The sequence below is a fragment of the Panulirus ornatus genome, chromosome 69 (assembly GCF_036320965.1).
Source record: "Panulirus ornatus isolate Po-2019 chromosome 69, ASM3632096v1, whole genome shotgun sequence".
Classification (NCBI taxonomy): Eukaryota; Metazoa; Arthropoda; class Malacostraca; order Decapoda; family Palinuridae; genus Panulirus; species Panulirus ornatus.
In genome coordinates, this window is record NC_092292.1 from 1,664,466 (window position 1) to 1,679,696 (window position 15,231).

General features: G+C 45.4%; 1 protein-coding gene across 1 annotated transcript in view; it reads left to right on the forward strand.

Annotated features, from left to right (window-relative positions):
• Window positions 1-15,231, forward strand: part of LOC139747604 (ionotropic receptor 93a-like) — a 111,668-nt gene that overhangs the window by 34,574 nt on the left and 61,863 nt on the right. Inside the window, exon 8 of the mRNA XM_071660078.1 lies at window positions 13,420-13,656. Coding sequence (XP_071516179.1) covers window positions 13,420-13,656 — 237 coding nt within the window. The remainder of the gene's footprint in view (window positions 1-13,419; window positions 13,657-15,231) is intronic.

Sequence of the window (15,231 nt, forward strand, 5' to 3'; positions counted from 1 at the left end):
CTAGCAAAACCATGTGATCCTTTAGGTTGTCTGTGGAAGGTACCGCTCAAAACCATATGATTATTCAGGTTTTCTGTGGCAGGTACTGGACAAACAAATGTAATCATTATAAGTTGTCTCTGGCATCTACTGGCTAAACCCATGTGATCATTCATTTTGTATGTGGCAGGTACTGGCCAAACCCATACGATCATTCCAGTTGTCTATGGCAGGTCCTGATCAGACCTATGTGATCATTATAAGTTGTCTCTGGCATGTACTGGCCAAACCCCTGTGATCACTCCGGTTGTCTGTGGCAGGGCCTGACGAAATTTATGTGATCATTATAAGTTGTCTCTGGCATCTACTGGCTAAACCCATGTGATCATTCATTTTGTATGTGGCAGGTACTGGCCAAACCCATGTGATCATTCCGGTTGTCTGTGGCAGGTCCTGATCAGACCTATGTGATCATTATAAGTTGTCTCTGGCATGTACTGGCCAAACCCCTGTGATCACTCCGGTTGTCTGTGGCAGGGCCTGACGAAATTTATGTGATCATTATAAGTTGTCTGTGGCAGGTACTTGCGAAACCCGTGTGATCACGTTTAGTTGTCTATGGCAGGTACCGACCAAAACCATATAAATATTCATATTATCTGTGGCAGGTACTGGCCAAACCCATGTGATCATTCAGTTTGTCTGTGGTAGTTAATGGTCAAACCTATATAATCATTTTGTTATGTGTGGGAGGTACTAGCCAAAACCATTTGATCATTCATTTTGTCTGTGGTAGGTAATGGTCAAACCCATGTGATCATTCATTTTGTCTGTGGTAGATAATGGTCAAACCTTTGTGATCATTTTATGTTATGTGTAGTAGGTACTGGCCAAAACAATGTGATCATTCAGGCTGTTTGTTGCAGGTATTGGTCTAATCCATGTAATTATTATAAGTTGTCTGTGGCAGGTACTGGTCAAACCCATGTGATCATCTTAAGTTGTCTGCGGCAGATGCTGGCCAAACCCATGTGATCATTCAGGTTGTGTGTGTGGCAGGTACTGACCAAGCGAATGTGATCATTCTATGTTCTCTGTGGCAGATACTTTTGGTTGTCCATAGCAGGTGCTGGCCAAACCTATGTGATTATTCATGTTGTCTCTGGCAGGTACTGGCCAAACTCATGTGAGCATTTATGTAGTCTGTGTCAGGTACTGACCAAACCCATGTGATTATTCTAGTTATCTGTTACATGTACAGGCCAAACCTATGTGATCATTAATGTTGTCTACGGCAGGAGCTGGCTAAACCCATTGATCATTAAGGTTATCTTTGGTAGGCGCTGGTCAAACTCATGAGATCATTCAAGTTGTCTGTGACAGGTACTGGCTAAAACCATGTGATCACTCATGTTGTCTGTGGTAGGTGCTGACCAAACCCTTGTGATTTCTCAGGTTGTGGCAGGTACTGGACAAGCCCATGTGATCATTCAGGTTGTCTGTGGCAGGTAATGCCCAAACCCATCTGATCATTCACGTTGTCTGTGGTGGGTATTGGCCAAACCCATGTGATTATTCAAGTTGTCTGTGACAGGTACTGGCCAAACCCATTGATCATTCAGTTTGTCTTTGGTAGGGACCGGTCAAACTTTTGTGGTCATTTTATGTCATGTGTGGGATTTACTCGCCAAAACCATGTGATCATTCAGTTTTTTTTGTGTCAAATACTTGTCTAATCTATGTGATTATTATAGGTTGTCTTTGACAGGTATTGCCCAAAACCATGTGGTCATTATTGGTCGTCTATGGCAGGTACTGGCGAAAACCAAGTGATAGTTTAGGGTGTCTGTGGCAGGTACTGGCCAAACCCATGTGATCAGTATAAATTGTCTGTGGCAGGTACTGGCCAAACCAATGTCATCATTCAGGTTGTTTGTGACATGTACTGTCCAAACCCATGTGATCATCTATGTTGTCTGTGGCAGGTACTGAGAAAATCCATGTGATCATTTTTGGTTGTCTGTGGCATGAAATGGCCAAACCCATGTGATGATTCATGTTGTCTGTGGCAGGTTCTGACCAGAACTATGTGATCATTCATGTTGTCTATGTCAGGCACTGGACAAACCCATGTGATCATTCAGGTTGTCTGTGGCAGATAATGGCCAAACCCATGTGATCATTATAAGTTGTCTGTGGCAGGTACTGGCCAGACCCATGTGATCATTCAGGTTGCCTGTGGCCATTACTGACAAAACCCATGTAAACATTTAAAGTTTTCTGTAGCAGGTACTGAGCAAATCCATGTAATCATTTTTGGTTGTCTATGGCAGGTACTGGCCAAACCCATGTGATCATTCATGTTGTCTGTGGCAGGCACTGGCCAGACCCATGTGATCATTTATGTTGTCTAAGGCGGGTACTGGCCAAATCCATCTGATCATTCAAGTTGTCTGTGGCAGGTACTGACGAAACCCATGTGATCATTTATCTTCTTTGTAGCAGGTAGTGACCAAACTCATATGATTATTCAGGTTGTCTGGGGCAAATACTGGGCTAACCCATTTGATTATTCAGGTTGTTTGTTACAGGCAGTGGCCAAGCCCATGTGATCATTCAGGTTGTCTTTGGCAGGTACTGATCAAACTCATGTGATTTTTTCTGTTGTGTGTGGCAGGTACTGGCCAAACCCATATGATCATTCAGTTTGTCTGTGGTAGGTACTGGTCAAAACCAAGTGATCATTCATGTTGTCTGTGGCAGGTACTGGCCAGACCCATTTGATCATTCATGTTATCAGTGGCAGGGACTGGCCAAAACCCTGTGATCATTCAGGTTGTCTGTGGCAGGTACAGGCGAAACCCATGTTATTATCTATGTTGTTTTGGCAGGTACTGACCAAACCCATGTGATTATTCAGATTGTCTATGGCAGGTACTGGCCAATCCCATGTGATCATTCAGGGTGTCTTTGGCAGGTACTGGCGAAACCCACGTGATCATTCATGTTAACTGTTTCAGGTACTGGCTAACCCCATGTGATTACTCATGTTTTCTGTGGTAGGCACTGACCAAACTCATGTGATTATTCAGGTTGTGTATGGAGGTACTGGCCAAACCTATGTGATCAATCATATTGTCTGTGCCAGGTACTGGCTAGACCCATGTCATCATTCACGTTGTCTGTAGCAGGTACTGTCTAAGCCCATGTGATCATTCAGGTTGTCTGGGACAGGTACTGACCAAACCAATTTAATCATTCTAAGTTGTCTGTGGCAGGTACTGGCCAAACTCATGTGATCATTCATGTTATCGGTTGCAGGTACTGGCCAGACCCATGTGATCATTCCTGTTGCCTATGACAGGGACTGGCCAAAACCATGTGATCACCCAGGTTGGCTGTGGCAAGTACTGGCGAAATCAATGTGATCACTTATGTTGTTTGTGGCAGGTACTTACCAAACCCATGTGATTGTTCAGGTTGTCTATGACAGGTACTGGCCAAACACATATGATCATTCAGGTTTTCTTTGATAGATACTGGCCAAACCCATGTGATCATTATTTGTTGTCTGTGGCAGATACTGGCCAAACCCATGTGATCATTCAGGTTGTCTGTAGCAGGTACTGGCCAAACCCATGTGATTATTGGGGTTGTGTGTGGCAGGTACTGACCAAACAAATGTAATTATTCTAATTGTCTATGGCAGGTACTGAGCAAATCCATGTGATCCTTTTTGGTTCTCTATAGCAGGTACTGGCCAATCCCACGTGATCATTCAAGTTATCTGTGTCAGGTACTGACCAAATCCATATGATTATTCTGATTATCTGTTGCAGATACTAGCGAAACCCATGTGATCATCAATGTTTTCTACCGCAGGTACTGGCTAAAACCATGGTATCATTCAAGCTGTCTGTGGCAGGTACTGGTCAAACTCCTGAGATCATTCAAGTTGTCTGTGGCAGGTACTGATTAAAACCATGTGATCATTCATGTTGGTTGTGGCAGGTGCTGACCAAACCCATGTGCTTTTTTCAGGTTGTGGCATGTACTGAACAAATACATGTGATCATTCAGGTTGTCTGTGGCAGGTACTGGCTAGACCCATATGATCATCCATGTTGTCTACGGCAGGTACTGGCCAGACCCATATGATCATTCAGTTTGTCTATGGCATGTACTGACCAAAACCATGTGATTATTCTGTTTGTCTGTTGCAAGTACTGGCCAAACCCATGGGATCATTAATGTTGTCTATGGGAGGTACTGACCAAACCCATGTTATCTTTTCGGTTGTCTGTGGCAGGTCTTAACCAAACCCATATGATCAATATAAGTTGTCTGTGACAGGTACTGGCTGAACCCATGTGATCACTTTTGGTTGTCTATGGCAGGTACTGGCCAAACCATGAGATCATTTATGTTGTCTCTGCCAGATACTGGGTAGACCCATGTGATCATTCAAGTTGTCTGTCGCAGGTACTGTCCAAACCCATGTGATCATTCAAGTTGTCCGTGGCAGATACTGACTAAACAAATGTAATCGTTCTAAGTTTTTTGTGGCAGGTACTGGCCAGACCCATGTAATCATACATGTTGTCTATGGCAGGGACTGGCCAAAACCATGTGATCATTCAGGTTGGCTGTGGTAGATAACTGGCGAAACCCATGTGATCATATCTGTTGTTTGTCGCAGGTACTGACCAAACCCATGTGATTATTCAGGTTGTCTATGGCAGGTACTGGCCAAACCCATATGATCATTCAGGTTGTCTTTGGTAGATACTGGCCAAACCCATGTGATCATTCAGGATGTCTGTGGCTGGTACTGGCCAATCCCATGTGATTATTCAGGTTGTCTGTGGCAGGTACTGGCCAAAACCATATAGTTATTCAGATTATCTGTGGCACCTACAGGCCAAACCCATGTGATCATTCAGTTCATCTATGGTAGGAAATAGTCAAACCTTTGCGATCATTTTATGTTATGTGTGGCAAGTACTGGCCAAACCCATGTGATCATTCAGTTTGTCCGTGGCATGTACTGGTGAAACCCATGCAATCAGTATAATTAGTCTGTGGCAGGTACGGGCCAAACCCATGTCAACATTCAGGTTGTTTGTGACAGGTACTGTCCAAACCCATGTGATCATTTAAGTTGTCTGTGACAGGTACTGAGAAAATCCATGTGATCATTTTTGGCTGACGATGGCATGCACTGGCCAAACTCATGTGATCATTCAGGTTGTCTGTGGCAGGTAATGGCCAAACCCATGTGATCATTTAGGTTGTCCTTGGCAGGTACTGGTCAAACCCATGTGATCATTATAAGTTGTCTGTGCCAAGTACTGGCCAAATCCATGTGATCACTCAGGTTGTCCGGGCAGGTACTGGTCAAACCCATGTGATCATTATAAGATGTCTGTGGCAGGTACGGGCCAAACCCATGTGATCATTTAGGTTGTCTGTGTCAGGTACCGGCCAAACCCATGTGATTATTCTGGTTGCCTGTTGCACGTACTGGCCAAACCCATGTGATCATCATTGTTGCCTACGGCAAGAACTGGCTAAACCTATGTGATCATTCAGGTTGTTTGTGGCAGGTGCTGTTCAAACTCATGAGATCATTCAAGTTGTCTGTGACAGGTACTGGCTAAAACCATATGATCATTCATGTTGTCTGTGGCAGGTGCTGACCAAGCCCTTGTGATTTCTCAGGTTGTGGGAGGTACTGGACAAACCCATGTGATCATTCAGGTTGTCTGTGGCAAGTAATGGCCAGATTCATCTGATCATTCATGTTGTCTGTGGCGGGTACTGGCCAAACCCCTGTGATTATTCAGGTTGTCTGTGGCAGGTACTGGCCAAACCCATTGATCATTCAGTTTGTCTGTGGTAGGTACCGGTCAAACCTTTGTAATCATTATATGTTATGTGGGATTTACTTGCCAAAACCATGTGATCATTCAGGCTGTTTGAGTCAGATACTTGTCTAATCTATGTGATTATTATAGGTTGTCTTTGGCAGTTACTGGCCAAAGCCATGTGATCATTATTGGTCGACTAAGGCAGGTACTGGAGAAAAACATGTGATCAATTGGGTTGTCTGTGGCAGGTACTGGCCAAACCCATGTGATCATTCGGGTTGTCCGTGGCATGTACTGGTGAAACCCATGTAACCAGTATAAGTTGTCTGTGGCTGATACTGGCCAAACCTGTCATCATTCAGGTTGTTTGTGACAGTTACTGTCCAAACCCATGTGATCACCTAAGTTGTCTGTGGCAGGTACTGAGAAAATCCATGTAATCATTTTTTGGCTGACGATGGCATGTACTGGCCAAACCCATGTGATAATTCACGTTGTCTGTGGCAGGTACTGGTCAAACCCATATGATCATTATAAGTTGCTTGTGGCAGGTTCTGGCCAAACCCATGTGATCATTCAGGTTATCTTTGGCCATTACTGACCAAACCCATGTGAACATTCAAAGTTTTCTGGGGCAGGTACTGAGCAAATCCATGTGATCATTTTTGTTTGTCTATATAGACGCAGGTACTGGCCAAACAAATGTGATCATTCATGTTGTCTGTGACAGGTACTGGCCAGACCCATGTGATCATTCATGTTGTCTACGGCAGGTACTGGCCAAAACCATGTGATCATACAGGTTGCCTTTAACATGCACTGGCAAAACCTGTGTGATCATTTTGGTTGTCTATAGCACGTACTGGCCAAACCCATATGATCATTCATGTTGTCTGTGGTAGTTGCTAGCCAGACCCATGTGATCATTTTTGGTTGTCTATAGCGGGTACTGGCCAAACCCATGTGATCATTCATGTTGTCTGTGGCAGTTGCTAGCCAGACCCATATGATCATGTTGTCTCTGGTAGGTACTGGCCAAATCCATATGATCAGTTAGGTTGTCTGTGTCTGGTACCGGCCAAACCCATGTGATTATTCTGGTTGCCTGTTGCACGTACTGTTCAAACCCATGTGATCATTAATGCTGTCTACGGCAAAAACTGGCTAAACCCATGTGATCATTCAGGTTGTCTGTGGCAGATGCTGGTCAAACTCATGAGATCATTCAAGTTGTCTGTGACAGGTACTGGCTAAAACCATGTGATCATTCATGCTGTCCGTGGCAGGTACTGACCAGGCCCATGTGATCATTCATGTTGTCTGTGGCAGGGACTGGCCAAACTCATGTGATCATCTAGGTTGTCTGTGTTAGGTACTGGCCAAACACATGTGATTATTCTGGTTGTTTGTTGCACGTACTTGCCAAACCCATGTGATCATTAATGTTGTCTACGGTAGGAGCTGGCTAAACCCATGTGATCACTCAGGTTCTGTGGCAGGGGCTGGTCAAACTCATGAGATCATTCAAGTTGTCTATGACAGGTACTGGCTAAATCCATGTAATCATTCATGTTGTCTGTGACAGGTACTGACCAAACCCTTGTGACTTTTCAGGTTGTGGCAGGTACTGGACAAGCCCATGTGATCATTCAGGTTGTGTGTGGCAGGTAATGGCCAAACCTATCTTATCATTCATGTTGTCTGTGGCAGGGACTGACCAGACCCTTGTGATCATTCATGTTGTCTCTGGCAGGTACTGGCCAAACCCATGTGATCATTTAGGTTGTCTGTGTTAGGTACTGGCCAAACACATGTGATTATTCTGGTTGCCTTTTGCACGTACTGGAAAAAACCCATGTGATCATCCAAGTTGTCTGTGGCGGGTACTGAGAAAATCCATGAGATCATTTTGGTTGACTATGGCAAGTACTGGCCAAATCCATGTGATAATTCATGTTATCTATGGCAGGTACTGGCCAGATCCATGTGATCACTCATCTTTGTCAGGCACTGACCAAACCCATGTGATCATTCAGGTTGTCTGTTGCAGTTGATGGCCAAACCCATGTGATCATTCAAGTTGTCCTTGGCAGGTACTAGTCGAGCCCATGTGATCATTATAAGTTGCCTAAGGCAGGTACTGGCCAGACCCATGTGATCATTCAGGTTGTCCGTGGCAGGTACTGGTCATACCCATGTGATCACAATCAATTGTCTGTGGTAGGTTCTGGCCAAACCTATGTGATCATTCAGGTTGTGTGTGGCCATTACTGACCAAAGCCATGTGAACATTCAAAGTTTTCTGTGGCAGGTACTGGGCAAACCCATGTGATCATTCATGTTGTCTGTGGCAGGTACTGGCCAGACCCATGTGATCATCCATGCTGTCTAAGGCAGGTACTGGCCAAAACCATGTGATCATTCAGGTTGTCTTTGGCAGGTACTGGCGAAACCCATGTGATCATTTTTGGTTGTCTATAGCAGGTACTGGCCAAACCCATGTGATCATTCATGTTGTCTGTGCCAGGTACTGGCCAAGCACCATGTGATCATTCGGGTTGTCCGTAGCAGGTACTGGTCAAACCCATGTGACCAGTATAAGTTGTCTGTGGCAGATAATGGCCAAACCCATGTGATCATTCAGGTTGTTTGTGAGAGGTACTCTTCAAACCCATGTGATAATCTAAGTTGTCTGTGGCAGGTACTGAGAAAACCCATGTGATCATTTTTGGTAGTCTCTGGCATGTACTGGACAAATCTATGTGATCATTCAGGTTGTCTGTGGCAGTTGCTAGCCAGACCCATATGATCATGTTGTCTCTGGTAGGTACTGGCCAAGCCCATATGATCAGTTAGGTTGTCTGTGTCTGGTACCGGCCAAACCCATGTGATTATTCTGGTTGCCTGTTGCACGTACTGTTCAAACCCATGTGATCATTAATGCTGTCTACGGCAAAAACTGGCTAAACCCATGTGATCATTCAGGTTGTCTGTGGCAGATGCTGGTCAAACTCATGAGATCATTCAAGTTGTCTGTGACAGGTACTGGCTAAAACCATGTGATCATTCATGCTGTCCGTGGCAGGTACTGACCAGGCCCATGTGATCATTCATGTTGTCTGTGGCAGGGACTGGCCAAACTCATGTGATCATCTAGGTTGTCTGTGTTAGGTACTGGCCAAACACATGTGATTATTCTGGTTGTTTGTTGCACGTACTTGCCAAACCCATGTGATCATTAATGTTGTCTACGGTAGGAGCTGGCTAAACCCATGTGATCACTCAGGTTCTGTGGCAGGGGCTGGTCAAACTCATGAGATCATTCAAGTTGTCTATGACAGGTACTGGCTAAATCCATGTAATCATTCATGTTGTCTGTGGCAGGTACTGACCAAACCCTTGTGACTTTTCAGGTTGTGGCAGGTACTGGACAAGGCCATGTGATCATTCAGGTTGTGTGTGGCAGGTAATGGCCAAACCTATCTTATCATTCATGTTGTCTGTGGCAGGGACTGACCAGACCCTTGTGATCATTCATGTTGTCTCTGGCAGGTACTGGCCAAACCCATGTGATCATTTAGGTTGTCTGTGTTAGGTACTGGCCAAACACATGTGATTATTCTGGTTGCCTTTTGCACGTACTGGAAAAAACCCATGTGATCATCCAAGTTGTCTGTGGCGGGTACTGAGAAAATCCATGAGATCATTTTGGTTGACTATGGCAAGTACTGGCCAAATCCATGTGATAATTCATGTTATCTATGGCAGGTACTGGCCAGATCCATGTGATCACTCATCTTTGTCAGGCACTGACCAAACCCATGTGATCATTCAGGTTGTCTGTTGCAGTTGATGGCCAAACCCATGTGATCATTCAAGTTGTCCTTGGCAGGTACTAGTCGAGCCCATGTGATCATTATAAGTTGCCTAAGGCAGGTACTGGCCAGACCCATGTGATCATTCAGGTTGTCCGTGGCAGGTACTGGTCATACCCATGTGATCACAATCAATTGTCTGTGGTAGGTTCTGGCCAAACCTATGTGATCATTCAGGTTGTGTGTGGCCATTACTGACCAAAGCCATGTGAACATTCAAAGTTTTCTGTGGCAGGTACTGGGCAAACCCATGTGATCATTCATGTTGTCTGTGGCAGGTACTGGCCAGACCCATGTGATCATCCATGCTGTCTAAGGCAGGTACTGGCCAAAACCATGTGATCATTCAGGTTGTCTTTGGCAGGTACTGGCGAAACCCATGTGATCATTTTTGGTTGTCTATAGCAGGTACTGGCCAAACCCATGTGATCATTCATGTTGTCTGTGCCAGGTACTGGCCAAGCACCATGTGATCATTCGGGTTGTCCGTAGCAGGTACTGGTCAAACCCATGTGACCAGTATAAGCTGTCTGTGGCAGATAATGGCCAAACCCATGTGATCATTCAGGTTGTTTGTGAGAGGTACTCTTCAAACCCATGTGATAATCTAAGTTGTCTGTGGCAGGTACTGAGAAAACCCATGTGATCATTTTTGGTAGTCTCTGGCATGTACTGGCCAAATCTATGTGATCATTCAGGTTGTCTGTTGCCATTACTGACCAAACCCATGTGAACATTCAAAGTTTTCTGCGGCAGGTACTGAGCAAATCCATGTGACCTTTTTTGCTTGTCTGTGGCAGGTACTGGCCAAACCCATGAGATTATTCATGTTGTATGTGGCAGTTACTGGCCAGACCCATGTGATCATTCATACTGTCTAAGGCAGGTACCGGCCAAAACCATGTGATCATTCAGGTTGTCTTTGGCAGGTACTGGCGAAACCCATGTGATCATTTTTGGTTGTCTATAGCAGGTACTGGCCAAACCCATGTGATCATTCATGTTGTCTGTGCCAGGTACTGGCCAAACCCATGTGATCATTCGGGTTGTCCGTAGCAGGTACTGGTCAAACCCATGGGACCAGTATAAGTTGTCTGTGGCAGGTAATGGCCAAACCCATGCGATCATTCAGTTTTTTTGTGAAAGGTTCTCTTCAAACCCATGTGATCATCTAAGTTGTCTGTGGCAGGTACTGAAAAAACCCATGTGATCATTTTTGGTAGTCTGGCATGTACTGGTCAAACCCATGTGATCATTCAGGTTGTCTGTTGTCATTACTGACCAAACCCATGTGAACATTCAAAGTTTTCTTTGGCAGGTGCTGAACAAATCCATGTGATCATTTTTGTTGTCTATGACTGGTACTGGCCAAACACATGTGATCATTCATGTTGTCTATGGCAGGTGCTGGCCAGAACCATGTGATCATTCATGTTCTCTATGTCAGGCACTGGCCAAACCCATGTGATCATTCAGGTTGTCTGTGGCAGGTAATAGCCAAAACCATGTGATCATTTTGGTTGTCCTTGGCAGGTAGCGGTCAAACCCATGTGATCAGCATATGTTGTCTGTGGCAGGTGCTAGCCAAATCCATGTGATCATTTAGGTTGTCTGTGGCAGGTACTGGTCAAACCTATGTGATCAGCATAAGTTGTCCATGGCAGGTACTGGCCAAACCCATGTGATCGTTCAGGTTGTCTGTTGCCATTACTGACCAAACCCATGTGAACATTCAATGTTTTCTGTGGCAGGTACTGAGCAAATCCACGTGATCATTTTTGGTTGTCTGTGGTAGGTGCTGGCCAAACCCATGCGATCATTCATGTTGTCTATGGCAGGTACTGGCCAGACCCATGTGATCATTCATGTTGTCTAAAGCAGGTACTGGCCAAAACCATGTTATCATTCAGGTTGCCTTTGGCAGGTACTGGCAAAACTCATGTGATCATTTTTGGTTGTCTATAGCAGGTACTGGCCAAACCCATGTGATCATTCATTTTGTCTGTGGCAGGTGCTGGCCAGAACCATATGATCATTCATGTTGTCTATATCAGGCACTGGCCAAATCCATGTGATTATTCAGGTTGTCTGTGGCAGGTAATGGCCAAACCCATGTGATCATTTAGGTTGTCCTTGGCAGGTAGTTATCAAACCCATGTGATCAGTATAAGTTGTCTGTGGCAGGTGCTAGCCAAATCCATGTGATCATTTAGGTTGTCTATGACAGGTACTGGTTAAACTCATGTGATCATTATAAGTTGTCCGTGGCAGGTACTGGCCAAACCCATGTGATCATTCAGGTTGTCTGTTGCCATTACTGACCAAACCCATGTGAACATTCAAAGCTTTCAATGGCAGGCACTGGCAAATCCATGTGGTCATTTTTGGTTGTCTGTGGTAGGTACTGGCCAGACCGATGTGATCATTCATGTTGTCTAAGGTAGGTATTGGCCAAAATCATGTGATCAATCAGGTTGTCTGTGGCAGGTACTGGAGAAACCCATGTGATCATTTATCTTGTTTGTGGCAGGTACTGACCAAACCCATATGATTATTCAGGTTGTCTGTGGCAGGTACTGGGCAAACCCATGTGATTGTTCAGGTTGTTTGTTTCAGGTACTGGCCAAACCCATGTGATTATTCAGGTTGTCTGTTGCAGGCACTGGTCAAACCCCTAGTGCTTTTTCAGGTTCTCTATGGCAGGTACTGATCAAACGTATGTGATTATTCCTGTTGTCTGTGGCAGGTACTGGCTAAACACACATGATCATTCAGTTTGTCTGTGGTAGGCACTGGTCAAAACCATGTGGTCATTCATGTTGTCTATGGCAGGGACTAGCCAAAACCCTGTGATCATTCAGGTTGTCTGTGGCAAGTACTGGCGAAACCCATATCATCATTTATGTTGTTTTTGGCAGGTACTGACCAAACCCATATGATTATTTAGATTGTCTATGGCAGGTACTGACTAGACCCATGTGATCATTCATGTTGTCTATGGCAGGGACAGGCCAAAACCCAGTGATCTTTCAGGGTGTCTTTGGCAGATACTGGCCAAACCCATGTGATCATTCATGTTGTCTGTGGCAGGTACTGACCAAACTCATGTGATTATTCAGGTTGTCTGTGGCAGGTACTGCCAAACTCATGTGATCATTCACTCTCTGTGGTAGGTAATGGTCAAACCTTTGTGATCATTTTATGTTATTTGTGGGAGGTACTGGTCAAACCCATGTGATCATCCAGGCTGCTTATGCCAGGTACTGGTCTAATCCATGTAATTATTATAGGTTGTCTGTGGTAAGTACTGCCCAAATCCATTAGATCAGTAATTGTTGTGTGTGGCAGGTACTGGCCAAAACCATGGGATCATTTAGATTGTCTGTGGCAGGTGCTGGCGAAACCCATGTGATCATTCAGGTTGTCAGTGGCTGGTACTGGTCAAACCCATGTGATCATTGTAAGTTGTCTGTGGTAGATACTGGCCAAACCCATGTGAATATTCGGGTTGCCTGCAGCAGCTACTGACCAAACCCATGTGATCATTCTAAGTTGTCTGTGGCAGGTACTTAGCAAATCCATGTGATCATTTTTGGTTGTCTATGGCAGGTACTGGCCAAACCCATGTGATCATTCAGCTTGTCTGTGGCAAGTGCTGGCCAAACCCATGTGATCATTCAGCTTGTCTGTGGCAGGTGCTGGCCAAACTGGAGGACGGCAGAGCTATGATCTTCGCCTTCAGGGTGATGCTGATCCCACAAGTGTTAACCCGGGTGGATCATACCTACTTTATAGACCGCGCCACCTTCACCTTCACCATGAGGAAACCCATCATCACTCACCACTGGCAGAATCTATACTATCCACTGGCAAACCAGGTCTGGTTAGCCACCCTGGGTATCCTGCTCCTCCTGCCAGGGGTATATTACATGGTAAGTCCTTGCCCGAAAGACTTTACATGGTAAGTCTTTGCCCGAGAACTGTACATGGTAAGTCATGGTCCGAGAGAATACATGGCAAGTCTTGGCTCGGAAGACTGTACATGGTAAGTCCTGGCCCGAGACACTGTATATGGTAAGTCTTTGTCCAGGAGACTGTATTTGGTAAAAGCTGGCTAGGGAGACTGTGCATGGTAAGCCCTGGCCCCAAAGATTGTACATGGTAAATCCTGGCCTCGGAGACTGTATATGCTAAGTTCCTGGGCCGGGAGACTGTACATGGTAAGTCTGGCCAGGGAGATTGTACATGGTAAGTGCTGGCATGAGAGATTGTCCATGGTAATTCCTGACCCAAGAGACTGTACATGGTAAGTACCTTGCCGGTAGACTGTACATGGAAAGTTCCTTGGCCAGGAGACTGTGCATGGTAAGTTTCTTAGCTGGGAGACTGTACAACGTAAGTTCTTTGGCTGGGAGACTGTATATGGGACATTTCTGGGAGAGAAGACTGTACATGATAAATTTCTGGGCAGAGAGACTCTTCATAGTAAGTTCCTGGGCCGGGAGACTGTTCTTGGTAAGTTCCTTGGTCAGGAGTCTGTACATGATACGTTCCTGGGCCGGGAGATTGTACATGGTAAGTTCCTCGGCCGGGAGACTGTTCATGGTAAGTTCCTTGTCCGGCAGACTGTACATGGAAAGCTCCTTAGCCGGGAGACTTACATGGTAAATTCCTTGGCCGAAAGACTCTACATTGTAAGTTCTGGGACTGTGAGACTGTGCATGGTAAGTCTCTTGGCTGGGAAGCTGTGCATGGTAAGTTTCTGGGCCGGGAAACTGTACATGGTAAGATCTTAGGCCGGGAGACTGTACATAATACGTCCTTGGCCGGGAGACTGCACATGGTAAGTTCCGGGGCCGGGAGACTGTACATGGTATGTTCCTGGGGTGGAAAAGTGTACATGGCACGTTCTGGCGCCAAGAGACTGCACATGGTAAGTTCCGCGGCCGCGAGACCATACATGGTACGTTCCTGGGCTGGGAGACTGTACATGGTAAGTTCCTGTCCCGGGAGACTGTACATGGTAAGTTTTTTCATTTTAGATTTGAGGCTCCATCCCAGAGTATCTTGTAGCTTCAAACTAGGTTACTTTCTTGCGGTAGGTTCCTAGGCCGAGATACATTACATGGTAAGCTCCTTGGCCGCGGGATTGTACATGGTAAGTTTATGGGCTGGGAGACTGCTTATGGTAAGTTACTGGGCCGGGAGACTGTACACGGCAAGTTCCTCGGCCGGAAGACTGTACATAGTAGGTTCCTGTACGGGAGACTGTACATGGAAAACACCTCGGCCGTGAGACTGTACATTGTAAGTTTCTTAGCCGAGAGACTTCATATGTAAGTTCCTTGGCCGGGAGACTTTACATGGTACGTTCCTTGGCCGGGAAATTGTACATGGTAAATTTCTTCGCCGAGAGACTGAAAACTGTATGTCCCGCGGTCGGGAGACTTTACATAGTAAGTCTCTCTGCTAGGAGACTGTGCATGATAAGTTTATGAGCTGGAAGA